The sequence below is a fragment of the Manacus candei genome, unplaced genomic scaffold, assembly GCF_025592945.1.
Source record: "Manacus candei isolate 608988 ecotype Guabito, Panama unplaced genomic scaffold, ASM2559294v1 h1tg000050l, whole genome shotgun sequence".
NCBI lineage: Eukaryota > Metazoa > Chordata > Aves > Passeriformes > Pipridae > Manacus > Manacus candei.
In genome coordinates this window covers 13,769,464-13,783,437 of record NW_026138098.1, presented here as the reverse complement: position 1 = coordinate 13,783,437, position 13,974 = coordinate 13,769,464, and the positions used below count along the sequence as shown (strand labels likewise).

Here is a 13,974-nt window from a genome sequence, read left to right as displayed (position 1 = left end):
ACAGTTGCTGAGACATTTTGGCAGTTGGTTAAACAAAACCTGTTGCACTAAGTAAAAAGAAAAAAAAACAAAATCCGCTTGCTTTCACTTTATAGCAATTTAGAGCCAACAAGGGCCTCCCAGTTCACCCTCTCAGGCTTTCTCTATTGCTATGCAGATGGGGAATTCCCAGTTCCCTCCTGCATTAGAAGGCCTTTCTCCCATATAGCAGGTCAGGGGGAGCCTACAGGGGGACAGAGAAAGTCCTGTATTTCTCCTGTATGCTCATAAAGTCCATGCTGGTCCTCAAAGAAGAAGCTGACAGGCAACAAACTGGGGCAAGGCAAGGTACTGCCAAGCAAGACAAGCAGAATAACCCACTGTGGCTGGGCACAAGCCATGACAGAAGTCATCCCTAACTTTGCAAAAGGTGCTAGATCTGATTGCAAGTTGTTCACAGGACAGGTAGCTAAGAATCAGAAATATGAGCATTTGCATTTGGGTTTTTAATTGTTTATAGTAATTTAAAAGGTACAGAAGTTTGCAAGCAAGTCATACCCAGCCCCTAACAGCCCTCCACACTTCCAACACAACTCTTTCAGCACAACCACTAAGCTGTGGAAGTGCTGTGGTTCACACAACTCCAGTAACATTATTGGAGAGCCAGTACCTTCAACCAGAGCCAAGTCAGACCCAGAGCATTGCCAGAGCAATTTCAACAAGGACATGTGGCCAGCAGTACTGAGCACCCGGTTACCAAGTGTAAGAGGATGGGAACACCAGGACCTTCTGCCAGCGTGTAGGGAAGTGCTGCATACAGGCATCACGTGGTGATTAAGCACAGTGGTATGATCATAAACAGCAGTGACAAGATATGCAGACAATTGCTCCTTAGAGTATTCAAGAACCCCTCTGTCCTCTGGGACCTGCGCTGCCCTCAGCCTGGAGGAAATCCTGCTTTGATCTCTCCAGGAAGGGAACCAGCTCACAGGCCCTTCCCTTGGACAAAGTAGGAAGAGGCCCATCTTCTCTAATCAAGGGCTACTGTCTGGAGATCCCCCCACCAGACTGTGACCACTCAACCAAACCAGTGGAAACCAAATGTTCATTTCAAAACCAGGACCAATGAGCTGATCCAACAATCAAGTGTCACGTGGCTTCTTCAAAGGATGGGCATTGTGTATCAAACAGAGTAGAGCTGCCATAAGCTTGTGGAGGATGGGGAGCAGTTAAAAATCAACAGGAGTGGTGGTATCCACTGCTTGTGTTACTTGTCAAATGCACCAAGAACGGCTGTCAACTGGCTCCCATGAGGGCACTGGAGCACCTGTCCATTGGGGGACTGGCTACATCAATGTCTCAGTTTCTTTTTCTTCTTACGGTTCTGGTCTTCACTGCTGTCATCTGCCTCACTGGCACTGGGGGTCACGGCCTGCTGGATGACTTTTTTTTCCACTGCATATTCCTGCTCTTCTATCTTGGGGTCTCCCTTGACCAGGAACTCTCCTTTCCGATAGGATATGGAGACATTGGTCCGTGGGTAGGTACCATAAACCCTCCGGAGATCATCCTTCACAAATTCTGGGAGGTCTTTCCTTGGTCCAAACACCTTTCCAAGCTTGCCCCATTGAAGCTCCCCTCTCATTGTAAAGCCTTCTGGCCACGTGTCTCGATACTGATCTGACCTCTGGTAGGCAGCGTATGGATGGTAGTTGGCATAGGGATTGTAGAAAGGGATGGGGACCATGGGAGGGAAGTGCCAGGTGTAGTATGGATGGATATAGGGATTGGAGGCACTATAGAGATGATGATACTCCACCTGACCACCTGAATAGTCAGGGTAGCTGTTCTGGTCCACCACAAAGGTGATGGGTCGACTGTAGAAGTTGTGCATGTGGATGGGAGGGAACATCACGGAGCTGGTCATGTCTTCTGCTCTCCCAGGCCGCAGCGGTGGGTAGGCGTAGGCAGAAGGTGGGATCATGGCTGGGTAATATTCCCGTGGCACAAAGCTGGACTGGTACATTGTACAGGAGCCTGGGGCTTTACGCAGCAGGCACTTCTCTGAAGAAGTTGCAGAGTCTCAAAAGCTGTGAAGACAGGAGGGGAAGAGAAAAAATTTACATTGGTTATAAAAATATTCCAGAACCAGGCTGAATAAGGAGATATGCCTAGCACTGTAAGCATATCAACTAATTAATAATTAATAAAAGGAGCTCCTTGCAGCTTGCAGGGGCAGTAACCTGCCAAGAACAAGCAGAGCCACATTGCCAATGACTGCCTGTTAGCTGCTCAGCAAGACTCGCCGTTTAACCCACTCATCTCAGAGTTACAGGGATGTGACCAAGCTGACAAAAAACCACTGAGGGCAAAAGAAACCACCTCATGTCCTCATGACATATCTCTGCACTGCTGGGAGGCAGCAGTACAGACTGCAAGAAGCTGGAGGCCCTTGAGCAAGCATGAAAATGGGGAAGGCAAGCACAAGTGAAAGAACAAAAACAAAGCAAGCAGGCAAAGAAAGGAAAGAGACAACAGCCCAGCCCTGCTGCAGTCATTTCAACTGCCATCCTGCCTAGACTAGGAAGTCTTAAATAAATAAAAAGATCTTCAACTGTCCTTGACTCTCTCTTCCCATCCTCCTAAAGCCCTGCTTCTACTCTAATAAGCAGAAGAGCTGTACCTACTGTTTGTTTCTAGAGCAAAATCCAGGCACATCTACATTTCTTCTGATGAGTTCCCATGTATAAGCATCTCCTTTTGATCTCACTAGTTATAATTCACATTTAAGTGTGCATTCACCTTGAGCAACTCTGACCTACAGTGGAATTTGTTCCTAGCCTGCCCTTGCCAGATATCCAAGCACCCTCTAGGGCCTTAAGCAATGTCCTCCCATGACTCATTATCCTCTCCTCAAGGGCAGGAAGGGAAGTTGTAGATAGCATGGGTTTGGGGTTTTTTTGTCTTTTTTTTTTTTTTTTAATTTGTTACCAGAGACAGGAAAAGACCATGAACAGAACCAAAGGCAGCAAGTCAGGTAATTTTTTTTTCCATGGAGTTCAGATCCCGTAAACTGCTTTTGTATCAGCCTTAACTAGCGTTGCCTCTCCCTCAGGTGACCAAGAAGGAGAGGTGAAACTCAGCCCTCAGTTCCCGTGCTTTCCTCCAGCCTAACAAGAAGTTCAGCCATCCCCTAAGAGTTGCCTGACACAAGCAATGCTGGGTACTGAACAATGGAGGTTTTTCTTTTCTTTAACCAGCACAAGTTGCTTCTGTCCCTAGAGGTTCATAATCTGCACTTCCTCAAACCTGCTTTTGCCACAGCTCCAGGGCTAGAAGTCTTCACCCCACACAGGGAACAGCAGAACAGCACTAGAGTATTTAGTCAAGACTAGGCAGCACCCTAAAATGAGACTTGCAGCCTAGAAGCCAAAGCCTGTCATAACCATCACCCCCTCAGATAGGAGGAAGTGAATCAATCAAACAAAAAAGTTCACAGCTTACTTGCCTAACTTGCTCAGAACTACCACAGAAATCCAAAGGAATGTTGTATGTCAATGGCAGCACAAGGTGGGTACATGGAGTAAATGGTGTCTTCTTGAAAACCAGTCTCAGTACCCCTTTTAATAGTTCATCCCTGCATCCCTATTGAGATCCACAGGATCATTTCTGTGGAGTGTTTGTGTTTCAGAGCAAGTGGTCTGCACAGAGAGTGTGCAGCTATTGCATCCATCGTGTGAAACAAAGCAACCTCCCCTGCTGGGTCAGTGTGCTGCTCCATGCCAGTTTTTGACAGCCCTAGTTGATGACCAGCTCTTGCTCAAAAGCTGCTGTAGCAGCTTGCATTTTGGCTGGCAGCATCATTCCTCCCAGGTCTTCCTGACAGCTGCAAGGAGAAGGGCTGACAGGCCATCTAAATTACAAGGCAGCCTGAGCACAGCTATTAACTGCTTTGATGTTGCACTGGAGAAAGATAAGGGGAACAAGCTGGTGGCTCAGCCAGGCAGGATGACCCACAAGAGGAAGCAAACTGAAGAGGTAAGAGGGGGGAACAAGATGAGGATTAAGCAGGGCTGGGAGCACTCCAGGACAGCACTGCCACACACCCCACCACAGAAGTGAAGACGTTTCCCTGGAAGCAGATCACCCGGGGGGAGAGATTTGACAGGTCCCACAGTGTAGACAAGAATTCACAGCCCTGGAGGAGGTTTGCAAGCCTTGGCTGGGTGTCCAGGGCTCAGGTGGGCACTGCCTCTGCTGGGCTTCACTGCACAGCTGCCTGGCACTGCCCTGTCCCTGCCTGCCCCCCAGCACAGAGCTCTCCCCTGTGCCCCAGCACAGAGCTCTCAGACTGCCTCGACACAGGCTTACCTGCACTAGCACAGGGCACCAAACCCCAGCTCCTGGTTTGCAGGGCACAGCACTGCTTTGAATCCTCAGGTGTGTTGCGACAGGTTTTGGTATGCAGAAGGCACAATGCTCCTGCCCTGCCCCTCCAGAGCTGCAGCCTGGTGCTCCCAGGGGCAGACAATGTGGTTTACGCCACCTTTACATAAGTGCCTGTTGTTCAAATTGACCTTCAGGCTGCTTCAGCTTCCAGAGACAGGATTTGGGAGACCACAGCTGCAGCAAAGCCCTGCTAGACTCTGCAGGGCTGAGTTAGACTGTGATAAGTTCATGTGTACAGGAAAAGAGGGCTTTTAGAACACCAGTACCAGCTTGCCTGATCCTGTCCCACACTCACTGGGAAGTGAGAGCAGGCAGTATTTCAGGGAAAACAGGGTTTGCCTGGAGGGTGATCTTCTGTCAGGTCATCTGGTGGCTGGAAGGCATCAAAAGACAGATGCTTAAGAAAACCAACTGCAAACACCAACATTACCTAGTGGTACCACTTGAGGAAAGGGTCCAACCCCTAGTTTCTTCTCTCCTTCCTCTTCTTGAGGAGACCCTAGAGCACTAGTACCTAGAGGCAGTCTACAAGAGAGCTGGAGAAGGACTTCAGACAAGGGCAAGCAGTGATGGGACAAGGGGTAATAGCTTTAGCTGATGGAAAATGGATTTAAATTAAATATTAGAAATAAATTTCTAAGGGTGGTGAGGCACTGGCACAGATTGCCCAGAGAAGCTGTGGATGCCCCATCTGTGGAAACATTCCAGGCCAGGCTGGATGGGGCTCTGAAAAACCTGGTCTAGTGAAAGATGTCCCTGCCCATGGCAGGGAGATTGGAACTGGATGATCTTTAGGGTTCCTTCCAACCAAACCATACTATGATTCACCTCCTCCTACTTCCCTTGTTCCTCCATGTCAACAGCCAGAGGCCAGCCTGGCCTTGGAAGTAAACATCTGACAGTTGCCAGCTCTTCAGGATCAACTGCAGGACCAGAAATGGAGAGGGGATCCTGGCTCTTTGGACTACCAGCCACTTTCTTCCTTTGCTCCAATTTCAAGCTCTGATATGCCTTGGGGAAAAATCACCACATCCATTGCCTGGCACTCAGATTTCCTGAGCAGGAAAAGGGCAAAACAGTCCTTAAAACCTGAGCTGAGCCCTGCTAAATGCCTCCCTGGTCCTGAGAGCCACTGACATCCAACAATACATGCCAGCTTTTCGGTGCCAGAGATTGAAAACATAGATGGCAGACACCAGGCTGTACGTGGGAGCCAAGCCTCCCCAAGACAGGGCACTGGGAGCAGTTGTTGGCAGCAGGTAGCAACAAGGGACCAACCCAGTAAGAAAGGCCACAGCACGAGACCAGGCAGCTTCTCCCTTTAAGCCTTTCCAGCAGTTCTGGTCTTGCTGGAAAGGGTTCAATGCCACTTGACTGGAGATGAATAAGATACTAGGCACAAAAGAAAAAAAAAAAAAGGCAAAAAAATTTCAAAGATGGTTACAGACAACTGAAATGAGATTGTCATCTCTGTTTGGTGAGAACATGATACTGCAGGCTATTCCCAGGCTTGCCAAAGCTGACTCCAGCAATTCCCTTACTCACTGCCCATCTGGCAGGGCCTTTCCCTCCTCACACCTCTTGGTGCAGGTCAAGGAGACTGACACCACAGTTCCCAAAAAAGATATGTCAAGTAAAGCGTGCTTCAGTGCCAGCTGCCCCAGACAGAGTTGCTTTGGAGCAACCAAGCAATGTTTGCAATACAAAACCAGAGAGGATATTTGATAGCTCAAGTATAGAAAAGCTTTTGTTTCACCACACTCTACCTCAGTTACTACAGGTGATGAATCCACCACTTGTTAAAACAGAAATGCCTAAGGCTGGTAGGGCTTTCCTGGTATCTAAAGCAACAGAAATTACCTCCTAGCAACACACAGTTTTTCTGGACATATCTCAAGGCAGTAGAGCTTTACTGTCACCTGAGCTAGCTTTGAATTTGGGGAGCTTTTTGTTTAGGTATTTGTAAAGCACAAAAAAAACCACTGTGAGCTGCAGAAAACAGAGAAAAGTGTAAATATTGAAGTCCATGCCAGACTAATCTCTCTCCTAGAGAATGTGCAAAGTGAGCCTGACCGTAGCATGGACACAGACCAACATACAAGGTGTCCCACAGTATCTAACGTGAAACTTCATACAAGTATCTCATGGGTCTTGGTGTCACCAAGACAAACAGTTCAAAGAATGTCACCAAGTCTTCTGTCCACCTGGAGCAGCAGCCAAATTCAGCAGGGTCCCCAGGTCAGGCTGGCAGCTTGAATGGGTTTGGATGCTTCCTTAGGGAGCATGATTAAATTCAGCACAACTGTAGAGACACCTTGGCCCACAGGAGAGGACGTGGCCATCTAATTTACTGTAACTCTCAATCAAGACTATTCTTGCCTCATTCCATTGCCCTGTGATCAGCTCCCAAATGAAGATCCCATTAAGTTACCCTTTCCTTTCCACTGTTCCAGCACCCAAGCTTTCAGACTATTCTTTCTAGTTTTTTTCCTGCCCTCTTCCTCTCCCCATCCCAGAAAAACCACAGATCTCCTACCACTGCTCTGTAGCAACTCCCAAGGGTACAGGGATGAATACTGCAAAAGCACCAAATTCCCCCAGCCAAGGGAATGAAGAACTCATGAGTTATTTCCAGTTAGTCTCCCCATTTTGAGCAGAGTCTGCAACATTGTTGCCATCTGACAAAGCTTTGGCAAAGGCTTGCCTTGGACAAAAACCCCAAAACTTCAAAGGCTGCTTAAAGTGAAAGGTTAAAACCGAATGTTCTTATTGAGCCAAGGTTTGTCTTTCATAGCTCTGGTCTCAGAGTCCCACATACTTATCCAGCATCCTGATAGTGAGTGGGAGAAGATCACAATAAAGCAGTTTCTTATTTTTCCCTGTCACTTCCGCCCCTTTGTTGCCAGCATAAGATCATGCTTGGTTTGAAGTCCTTTAAGAAAAACTCACCCAGACGAAGACTCCCAAGTACTTCTTGGAGACGTGGGAGAGCAGCACAAAAAGCCACACAGCACCACACAATAGCTTTGATCCTCCACCACCGGTACTGATCCTTAGGACAGAGGCACTTGGCTGGCTTCCTAAAGGGAATGTTTTCTCTTAGCCAGACATGCCTGGCAGCAATACAGGAATTCAAGGAAAGTGCAATAACTCGTTACAAGCTGGGTCTTTTCAGGCCTTAATTTTTATCTAGAGGAGCAGATTCCCATGCTAGTGCTGCTTAATAATGGAAAAACTTGGATTTTGCACAGACACACCCATCCCACAAAGGTAAAACAGCACCACACAGTTTGCTGTGGTCTCCAAGAGAAAAGCAAACCTACACTGTCCGAGCAAACACACACTCCTAGCAAGGAGCATTAAATACTTCCACAAGAGGTTACTACATCATGCCTAGTGCCAGCAGGCAGTAGTGATTAACAGGAGTGTAACCCAGGGCTGCAGAGAACAGGCCTCCTCTTTGCCAGGCAAAGCCCACCACAACCTGAAGGGAGAGTTGACTTCTTGAAAGAGGTGACCTCTTACATCTAGAAAGGGAGAAAGATGCAGTGTGATGGGCTGAGGTGAAGTGGGGCCATTTCTGCCCCACTCCTGCTCACACACTTCATCCCTGTGGCCTCTCCAGCAGCACAGAGCACAGCCTGGGTAAGGGTGGCAGCCCGACAGCTCCCATGCTCGGGCAGCACAGCTTAGGAGCTCTCCCCTTCAGACTTGAGCCCTGAGTGCCACCACAGTCACAGGTTTCTGAATGCAACTCATTTTCTATAAAGCCACAGTGCACGTAACAATAACTTGCTTCCTGCAGGCAGAGCTGGCACTGCCTATTGGGAGCTGTGCTGGTGTTGCACACCAGCATCTCTCCTTACATTGATCCTCTGGGATATTCCAGGATGGAAGTTTACTGTGACAGGATACACAGCTTCTGCTGCTCAGAAAAGGCGTGAGGTTATTTGCCATGGTAACCTGGTAACATGTAGAGGAAGGTAATGGATACTGAAAGCAGCTTGAACACAATCCATGAGAAAGAAAAGGGCTTTGCAGGCAAGAGCAGGTACTTTGAGTGAAAGCTTCATGACTCCCCAGAGAACAGTAAAGCTGCAAGGTAGAAAGGGTTTAAGAGAGATTAGAAGTAGAGATCAGTACAAACAGGAGAAACCCACCAATCCAGATGGTTCTGTATGTTTTTACTGAAGGTAAATACAAAAGTTATTTTGGTTGGATCAAAGAAAGCAGTAGCACAGGCAGCAGATGGATGGAGATGGCTGCAGGACCCCCTACTTCTGCCACCAGAAGACCTTCAAGCAGCCTTATCTGTTCCCACACCACTGACCCAGTCTGAGGAACTCCCCCAGCAGTTCTGGGGCTCTGACTTTGCTTCCTTTCACACCATGGGAGGGACCTTTCCATCAGGAATTACTTCACTGTCCAAATTCTTACAGCTGCCTAAGCCAACTGAGAAGATACCACAAGCACAGCTGATACCAAAACTCCATGAACAATCCCTTCAGCTCAGCCAAGCAGGAGGATTTAACTTCTGAAACCAGAAGACACCAGTCTCATCCTGCTGTTACTAGTGCATCACAAAGAGAAGAGCTTCAGCTGGCACCAGTAACTGTGGAAATAGCAGCTAATGCATATTGCAGTCAGTCACCCCTTATACAGACCCTTTGAAGAGGGAGTAGATCCGTTTCAGCTATTCAAAGCAACATTCCCAGAAAGCACTGAAGTCTAATATGGGTCTGGCATTTGTTTCTGAGGTTTGTGCAAAGACCAGACTCTGTATGAGATCAAAAGACCAGGAAAAGCCCTAGTCGTGGCAGAGCAAGACTTTACTTGACTCCAATGATCCAAAACCCACCCCCTGCATAACTGTGCTCTAATAGCAGTCAAAATGCAACTTGCTGGTGACCGAGATGTTTGAAGCAGCCACTCCTCCTACTCTGACTGCAGCTGCTGGATAACACAGCAGCTCTGGAACAGCTGCACTACCAATAATAAAACATGGTGAGTTTTACCACAGGGTGACTGCATCAGTAGGCAAGTCTCTGGAAACTACCCCTGCCTGCTGCCAAGGTGATCCCAACACTATCACCCCTTTAACCTCTCCCTAGGTAGATGTGTCCAGTGCACTAAAGTCTACAGTGTGGACACACTCCAAGCTTTTTCATTTTCTGATATTCCTACTTCTGTCACAGCCTAAGTTCTGTGTTATTAAAGCTACCACCACCACCACTCATCTTCCCAGCAATCAATGCAGGCACCCTTTGCATCAGAAGTCTTCCTCACCTGAGGTTCAAATCTGCCCATGTCTCATGATCACAGTCAGCCCTACCAAAAGCTGTCATCTTTTTCCTCATCTAAAGCTTTTCCCAGACATAGATCATATTTCAACATTGTTCTCTTTAATTGAGCACATTTTAATCTGCACTTCATACTGTTCAGTCCTAATGATCCCCTCCACGTTCAAACACAGCCTGCACACAGACCTGCTCCTCCTCTCACTCAAGACTTCATGTGATATCCATCATCTCCATCCACACTCTCTTCTTCAAAGAAAAGTTCCCAGTATCAGTTAGCTCAAACTTCCAAATTAGGAGATCATGGTCAAGCCCCAGCTGTCACTTCTGCCCCTTCGGATTGCAGTCTTGAGACAGCACTCAGGAGACTAACTTTTATCAATCAATCACACCAGTAAATCAACTGAATGATCAATAACCTCATTAACACACCACCAGTATCTCACGGTTATTTTTATCACTTTGTACACAGCTGTGAAGCTACTAATCAAGTCTTATGAACCACACACAATGCTATTGAGTCATGAGTGCCACCCTTCCCTTCCACACCACTTAGCCCTCTTTGCTCTACCCTCTCCCAAGTCTTTCCAACATAGACCTGATGGAGAGTCCAGCAGGTTGTTAAAGGAGCATCATTTCAGCATTCCAGTGTGCTCAGGTCCTCAGGCTTCACTATCATCCATAGATGTCTGCACTCCTGCAATCAGCTGCTCCCGCCTTTGTCTCATTTTATACCTTATTCTCTTATTTCAGGATCCGCTTTCTCTGCCACGCTCATGCCTCCCTTACTCCAGTCTCCTCCCAAACAGACAGTCCACCCCTAATTATTTCTTCCTCATTGGTCTCAGTTTTGCTATGTCCATAACTAAATCTGACACTTTTGATATTGTTACCTAGGCAATCGCAGCCTTACATGGTATTACTGATATGGTGCGGGTGGCCTTGCAAGGTTCTACCCTGCAAAAGCTGCTTCAGACACCCCTATAATTATCTGGTTCCTCCTGGTTATATATTGTTGACTTTACACACTCCAAGATAAATCATTCAACTCCAGCCTTGATTCCTGTGCCCAGCTCCAGTCACCTCCCAGCACTTTCTTATCTCACACACAGACAGTTCACATAGCAGGGCAACATGTTTTGCACTTTCACAGCATCCCGCTCTCTCAGCTGCTTGATTACAAGTCATTGTCCTTGAAGTGTTCTTGGGAGAGTGCTGATGTCCTGCAAAGGCCTTAGCTGGTTACATAGCCTGGCTCTCCAGAGGGACTTTATGCCCACAGTGGGTTTCCTCTGTTGACATACACCAATGTCACAGCAAAACATTTGCATTTTAACTACTTGTGTTTTAAATACACTTGGATCCCATTCCCACATATCCTGCATTGAGAATGGATGTTTAGAACTGCTGAAAGTACAGTCTTATGCACTTGTACTAGGTCTTCCCATGGGATCATCACCTCAAACAGAGGAATGGGGCAGAAAAGAGATTATCCAGATTTTGGGGTTATATTACATACAACATATTCATTCAGCATATAAAAATGTCTTCTGTTACAACAGCAACACACACTGTCTTTCTAGTGTAAATTCAAACATCAGAGCTAGAATAACCCACGGGAATATTGCTTTTTGCATCCCCCAAGGCAGACAGCCACAGCATCTGCTGATCTACAACTCCCTAATAACTTTTAAAAAAAAAAATCCAACTACCTTCTGTTAATGCTCTTTAGACAATACAGAACATAGCTCACAAATATCATTATTGATTTTTTTAATGAGAATCAAAAGACAATAATGTGTTTTGAAGAAGACAATCGCTCAGAGAGGTCCTTCTCTGTCATTTTTTCTGAACTAAAGTCTTTAAAGCCTATCATGACACAACAATAACAATTGACATTAGTATCTTTCACAAGCAGGTGGTGCTAGGAATGTTACAGGATAGAGCATTGACATGAATCAATGCTACAACCAAGTTACGCTACTATATGTGGACTTTCATCCACTTGATCAAAAAGTAGATGTGCCAGGATGAAAAAGGCAGCATCTCCAGAGGTATTTGCGTATTTGTATTTCCAAAAAGCCAAAGAAAGTTCAGAACACCTCAGGCGTAGGCTGCTACAGCACACATTTAAGTTAGAACCAGTATTGTTTTGCCACCATTGCTAGAAAAAACACTGTAACACAGATTGGTCTTTAGTCATAAGTGCAGAACACAAAGACAGACATTTCTTTGGTGTGTAGGTACTCACATCCTGAGAAAAAACATCTGGGATGATGCCTTCACTTAACAGAGGAGCAAGAAACAACCTGATCTTAAGAAGGCAGCCTGCTTTCTACAGTCTCTTTACTGACGTGCCTTAATGAACATACTTACAGAACCAGGAGATGTATTAAGATACTGCATCACACCTTGTGGAAGTTTTCCTGTGGTAACCAGGGCTGCAATACCTGTCTGAACATGCCCTTGTACCTAAAAAAAAAAGCAACAGGAAGCTCATTCCTTCAGCAATTATATGAGTTTCATGCCCAGGCAGGGAGCAAGGATAGAGGACACAGGTAAAGAAACAGCTAAAATCAGCACATAAAGCCAGCATGGAAAAACTTCAAAAGCACTCACCAGAACTCCAGGTTCTTTCTTGAGTCAGCAAAACACTATTAGTAACACCCAAAGAACTATAAATTTTAAAGTAACAGACTGAATAACATAGAAAGAAGCCCACCACTGAATACTTTAGAAATGAACACTACTGGCTTTTTTTTTTTTTTTTCCCCCCTTTGCTTTACCCCCAGGCTTTTTATTCACACTCGGCTATAGCTAAGCTGCTATTTGTACTCACTGCTCATCTAGTAGGTTGTAATTAAGTAAGAAGCCGTATCAATGGCTCCCATCAGCACTACCTTTTGTAAACACCTGCACTGTCATGGGCCTTTGGAGATAGAAATCTCCACAGGGGTTTTAATCTCCTTGGTCTTCAGATCAGTTCATCATTACCCAGCACAACAGCAGCAGCAGTACATGCTCCTTAGGGATACTTAGTGACTCCATGACCTTAGAGGTCTTTTCCAAACTAAATGATTCTTTGATTAATGCCTTATACCTTGTTCTGCTGCAGGTGATCTCAATAGCTGAAGCTAAACACCTACAAGTCACTCTTTAATTACAAACACTGTTGATTGCAATTAGTTGCCTGGCTTCTATGAATTTATAAAAATGAGCTGTTTAGGAAACCACTAGTAAGTCTAATGCACAAAAACATTGGAAAGTAATAGAATGCAATAATACAAATTGGCTTTATTGTATTACAAATAGTAAATTGGCTTTTGCCTCAATTTTACCAGGTTAAATTTGAGAATACTTGGGTGGGAGCAACTGTTGCAGTGAGAGGTGGAAGGTGATGCTTATGCTGAACACAGGAATTGCTTCTTTGAGGGAAAGGCACACAGAGAGATCTTAAATAATAAAGGACACAACACTCCCTATGTTCTGACTTACACAGGATGACTGTAAATGAATCCTGGGAAAGAAGTGCAAGTAGCTGATGACTAAGACCACAGACAGGACATTTGATGGATTTCAGGGAAGGCTGCCTGCCTCCAAGCAGCCATGTACATTGTTTTGTTTCCACTGTGTCATTTTGCAGCTTGGCACACGCTCCTTGGAGGCTGGAGAAAAGGAGGCTAAGGGAGACTCCACAGTTCTCTGTAACTACCTGAAAGGAGGGTGTAATATGGTGGGGCCAGTCTCTTCTGCTATGCCTGCAGTAAGAGGACCAGAGGAAATGGCCTTAATCTGAGGCAGGGGAGATTCAGAGTAGATATCAGATTTTTTTTTTTCCAGTGTTCGGGTGGTCAGACATTAGAATAGGCTGCCCAGGGAGGTGGTGGAATCACCATCCCTGGAGATGTTCAAGAAGCCTCTGGATCTGGCACTGGGCGATATGGTTTAGTGTTTTAGGGGTAACAGTGATGGCGCTGGGCTGATGGTTGGGCTGGATGATCTTAAAGGTCTCTTCCAACCTTGACGATTCTACGATTGTACGACTCTGACTGCAGGACTCTGTGACTCCCAGCGTTGGAGCCCTGGCGACAGGCGGACGGACCATAGAGACGGCTCCGCCCGCCCGGCTAGAGAGGCTCGTGCCGCTGGAAGGCGGGGCTATGCAAATGAGCGAGCCGGTGACCTCACACGAGATGGCGGCCGGGAGGTGGCGGCGGCTTCACTCGCCAGGACACAAGATGGCCGCGGG

The 13,974-nt window shown here is 46.5% G+C and overlaps 1 protein-coding gene across 3 annotated transcripts; it reads right to left on the bottom strand.

Moving 5' to 3' along the window:
• Positions 1 to 340: 340 nt before the first annotated feature.
• Positions 341 to 10,527, bottom strand: CUNH10orf95 (chromosome unknown C10orf95 homolog). 3 transcript variants are annotated; one of them, XM_051800025.1, is made up of 2 exons: positions 10,324 to 10,527; positions 341 to 2,069 (listed from the first exon to the last, which is right to left on the bottom strand). In XM_051800025.1, the coding sequence occupies exon 2, from the start codon at positions 2,003 to 2,005 to the stop codon at positions 1,331 to 1,333; it is 675 nt and encodes a 224-aa protein (XP_051655985.1). In that variant the 5' UTR covers positions 2,006 to 2,069; positions 10,324 to 10,527; the 3' UTR covers positions 341 to 1,330. The 3 variants fall into 3 exon arrangements, with proteins under 3 accessions (XP_051655985.1, XP_051655984.1, XP_051655987.1); XM_051800024.1 differs by having other exon boundaries at positions 10,461 to 10,527; XM_051800027.1 differs by lacking the exon at positions 10,324 to 10,527 and adding an exon at positions 7,378 to 7,409.
• Between the last annotated feature and the right edge of the window lie 3,447 nt (positions 10,528 to 13,974).

Coding starts and splice junctions, on each gene's coding strand:
- CUNH10orf95 (XM_051800025.1), bottom strand. CDS start 2,005: ATGTACCAGTCCAGCTTTGTGCCACGGGAATATTACCCAGCCATGATC.